At 32.7% G+C, this 4,901-nt stretch overlaps 1 protein-coding gene across 1 annotated transcript; it reads right to left on the minus strand.

The window, feature by feature from the left end:
* Positions 1–3,655: 3,655 nt before the first annotated feature.
* On the minus strand, positions 3,656–4,468 carry LOC145660750 (uncharacterized). Its single transcript, XM_081726159.1, has one exon. It carries the CDS (start codon positions 4,466–4,468, stop codon positions 3,656–3,658), a length of 813 nt encoding a protein of 270 aa, XP_081582285.1.
* Positions 4,469–4,901: the final 433 nt, after the last annotated feature.

Consider the following 4,901-nt stretch of genomic DNA (forward strand, 5'->3'; position numbering starts at 1 on the left):
ATACTGAATGGTAAATTTTAGAGAGAAAAGGCGCATTTGGATGAAAGAATTGTACACTTGGATGAGATATATATATATAAAATGTATGTCTCTGTGTGTAATGATGAATAATTTCTTATGCTCTTAAAACTAAAACTACAGCGTGAAAGAATTATTATTAAAATTTTCCCCTATAGCCTCAGTACAACTGTATCTGAAAGCTAGAATACTATGTGTTTCTTTTTATTTATTTGTTATGGCAACAAAATATTTCTTCCGTTTTCTCATCTTCAAGCAAATAAAAAAAAATTAAAAAAAATAGTTGGCTGAACGAACCAATCATTAAAATTTCCAAAGAATTAGTACAGGAAATACGTTTTTTTTTTTTTTTTTAATTTTTGATGACTGAAAAAATATTTGTGAAACGAAAACATTTAGAGAGTAATGAGATTTAATACTATTTTCAAAGAGATTCTACAGAGAAGGGTCTCAGAATCTTAAATCAATATTTTGAAATATATGTGGCCTAAACAAATATATGCATATTGGAAAAATTAAATTAACATCTTATCTGTATTATTATTTACATCTCCTTAGATATGAAACTTTATATTTCTTCAAATATCACGCGCTTTATTTTAACACTTGTACTTCTAAACATTTTTTGATCATTTTTTATGGTGATGTTCGAAAGAAATAATGATATGTTTATGGGCTTTTGCTAGTTACAAATTTATAAATTTCATAAGATTAAGAAACACAAACACAACACGCATATATACACTCCTCATGTTGGCACACTATAGTAGAAACAAGTTGAACATTTGAACAATCACTAACAACGCTATCACAGTATAAGTCTCCTTGTTTTGGATGCTGCCAATCTTAGAACAATTGTGTCCAGATCGAGGTTTCTGGTGAGTCCTTCTTGTAACTCAACAAAACAAGATAGGCACGGTGCAGTTAATGTACAACTCCTTTTGAAAAAAATGCCCTAACAAAGAAGGAATTCCTCTCACCTGAACTAGTTCTATATAAAGGTTGACCGGTTTCAGTGCAGAAATTTAGTAAAGAAAATATTCAAATTTACAAACGTATAATTTCTAATTCCTTTCTTTTAAGTAACTGAAAAAAATACGTTTTGCATAACAGCTGTGAGTTCCATTTTATCACAACACATTTCAATTTTTAGACGTCGTAGACCCCTTAGCCAGGTCACGTGGACCCCCGGGGTCCGCGGGCTCCAGTTTGAGAAATACTGCTCTAGACTCTTTGGAACATACTATCAACAATCATTTAGGACGATTGCTACTAAAGTCATGTTTAAGTAAAAATAATCTGTTATGTTTTGGTACTCGAGCATTCAAATAAGAAATAACTCCAAAAAAGTTCCCTGTTCTAGCGCAGTTACCTTCTTTCTGGAAACGAAATTGATAAGAGAAGTAACAGTTCATTAAATTTTCTTTGTATAGTACAATTCATATCAAAGTATACATGAAATTCTTCTTTACATTGTACAAATAAGAATTCGAGATCAGCTGCTTTCGTAGGCACTAAAAAAGTTAATACCTTTGTTACATTACAAGTAGCAAGTGCGTAAAGATAATCGTCTTATTATTTATTTTTTTATACCTCAATTAAAGTTTAAGATCTTTGTTCCATTACAAGTAGCAAGTGCGTAAAGAAAACAGTCTTATTATTATTTTCTTTTAACTCAATTAAAGTTTAATACCTTTGTTACATTACAAGTAGCAAGTGCGTAAAGAAAATCGTCTTATCATTATTTTCTTTTATCTCAATTAAAGTTTAATACCTTTGTTACATTACAAGTAGCAAGTGCGTAAAGAAAATCGTCTTATCATTATTTTCTTTTATCTCAATTAAAGTTTAGTACCTTTGTTACATTACAAGTAGCAAGTGCGTAAAGATAATCGTCTTATAATTTATTTTTTATACCTTAATTAAAGTTTAATACCTTTGCTACATTACAAGTAGCAAGTGCGTAAAAAAATCTTATCATTTATTTTCTTCTACCTCAATTAAAGTTTAATAGTTTTGTTACATTACAAGTAGCAAGTGCGTAAAGAAGTATGTCTTACGGTTAGGAAAGCACAAATAACAATGGATACAGTCTGTTAGATAACAGCAAGGATGTACATAAAGGAGTCCTGGGTCGTTCGAACCCTTTCCCGATTTTTCTTTGTAAACTTAGTCTAATTTTAAGGAGAACTTACAAATTCTAATAAAATTTATCCTCCTATTAAATTTTAACCCTCTGCTGAAGAAACTTTGGACTTCTACCCGAAATAAATTCCGTGTCTGGTTAATAGTGTAGTATGTTGCATGCGCAGTATATAGATAACAATTTTTCAGCAACATAAAATCTGACAAAGATATTTTTTTCAGCGCCATAAAAGTTAATTTTATTTATTTATTTATTTTCTCGAAAACTACGCATGTGAGTTTAGCCACAAGCATGCTATTTTGTTCAGCTTGAACTGATCTATCGGCTGATATATGTCTTATTTTCGGGCATTATTTAAGTTAAGCAGATAGTATAATTAAAGAGTTAATTATAATTTCAAGATACTTCTCATTAAACGTATTATGAATTGTTGTCTTCCAAATGTCATTATTAAGAGGTTAAAGAGGATATATTTCATTATCACGTTTCACCTTACTAACGAGGAAGGTCCATAAACCGTGAGAGTCAGGCCCGTAGCCAGCCTGATTGCTTAGAGCGGGCAATAATGAATACTGAGGGGGCAATGGCAGGGACCTCAAGTAACACAAAAACTCTTTCTCTCTCTAATATATATATATATATATAAAAATATATATATATATATATATATATATATATATATATATATAGTTTTTGTTCTTTGAGGCGCTTGTCGTTGTCAATGTCTATGTTTCTTTATATATTTATTTATTATTTATGGAATGTATAAGAAAGTTGAAACACTTTATTATGCTGATAAATATTACAGTATCAAATCCACGACTATCAGATATCATCATTAACATTTTTTTGTTAAAATGATGGTATATAATTCAATATATATTTTAATACACTAAGTAGTACTAAAAGTAAAAGAAAATTTTATTTTAGGAACATTTATTAACTGTTATCTAAATTATAGTGTTTTGGAACTACAACACTTTTATTACAAGTAGATTATGGATATTTTTATGTATAAAAGTTAAGAAACAACCCTGGTATAAGTAAAATAAATATTTTTTTACAGTCCTTATGTAAGTAATTACATCAAAAGGAGTTGACGTGAGCACTTCGCAAATTCAATTACAAGCTGGTCTAGTTCTAGTGCACTTAGAATATCTTTGTTGTAAGCCAGGAGAACGAGGTCCGATTTTCTTTCATGTCCCATAGACAGACGTTGAGGTCGAAGGAGAGCTGTCAGATGTGAGAAGCAGTTTTCGAACGTGGACGTAGAAAACGGGATAATAAAGCAGCTTATGTAAGCATCTTTAGGCCCGGGAAAGCCTCGCCATATTTTCCAATTTGTTTTGTGAGGTCTTCCAGAGATGATGTCTTGTTGATCAGTCGATTTCCTAGATCTATTTCCTGCTTCAAATTCTGAAGCTCTTTGCAATGCAGGTCTTTGTACTTTACAACATCACACAGAGGTTTCAAATTTTCCCCACTTCTTTTCTAGCTCAGTAAATGGTGAATGGCACCAATCATAGCTGTCCCTGTCTCACTGAATCTACTCCGAATTTCTTCGACGGAGATATAGAGAACTTTGCAGAATAATCTTTTCAGCTCCTTCTCGTCTTCCTTTCCCTTCCCCAAATTTATGCCTTCCAAATCAACAACCGAATCAGCTAAGCGACTGGAGTGTGTGCATTTGCGTTTTAATAGTTGCTGAATCGAAGTGTTTAAGGCATATGCCTTCATTGCATCGTGAAGGATATTTTCAAATATTCCTTCGTCTTGCCGGCAAAACCTGAGCTGTTTCGTTACCGATCCTATTAACTTCACAGCGGCATCAATGTCCAAATCTCTTCTTTGTAGCAGTGCGTTTGTCGGTTTTAGATATCCAAGAACTCTGCACATGAGCTCAGTGAGGAAACAGAAAGTCTTAGTTGAGATCTGATGTAGTAAACCGGTAGCTTCAACTTTCATTGAGGCGTGTTCTTCACAGGAAGTTTGAGTTGCCATCAGTGCACTTAATATGTGAAACCTGTCGTCATGAATTACAGTCACTGTGTCAAGATGTCCAGTCCAACGTTGTTCCAACAATCGCTTTAAACTCCTTCCTGCGTAATCTGCTGCAACGCGTCCTTTTCTGTAAAAGTAATAAAATTGTTGACAAATATCAAAGAACTCTTTCAGTTTAGGAATTGTGTCAATGGCTCTACAAATAACTAGATGTACTTGGTGATTGAAACAGTGAGCAAACAAAATGTTCCTCTTCAAATCCTCAGACAAAAGAGCTTGCATTCCATTTTTCTGTCCACTCATGACAGGTGCTCCATCTTAGCACTGTGCTATTATCGTGTCGGTTTTGAATTCTACTTTTCTTAAACAATCTAAAATGGCGTTCTTAATGCTGACAGCGTCTTTTTTTGTCAAACTTCAGTATAGCTACACATCTTTCTTGCACTTTAAAATTCACAAGGTACCTAATTGCGACAGACAAATCTTCGATTCGTTGTTTGTCTCTGGTTTCATCTGCAAGTAATGAACAAAATGTACTTTCGTTTGCTTCATTTACTATTTTCCTCTTAACAGATTCTGCCATGAAATGAATTATCTCATTCTGAATATCCGGACTAGTGTATGTTGCATTGGCAGGGATAGTTTTGACAATTTCTACTAATTTCGAATCTTTACGAATACGAAATTCAAACAAATTTAAGAACAAACCACTTGAGTTGCTCACACCCAGAATGTC

Source organism: Thermobia domestica, chromosome 9 (assembly GCF_964235325.1).
Source record: "Thermobia domestica chromosome 9, izTheDome1.hap1.1, whole genome shotgun sequence".
NCBI lineage: Eukaryota > Metazoa > Arthropoda > Insecta > Zygentoma > Lepismatidae > Thermobia > Thermobia domestica.

What these genes read in the sequence shown, in the direction of transcription:
- LOC145660750 (XM_081726159.1), bottom strand. Translation starts at nt 4,468, where the DNA reads ATGAGTGGACAGAAAAATGGAATGCAAGCTCTTTTGTCTGAGGATTTG.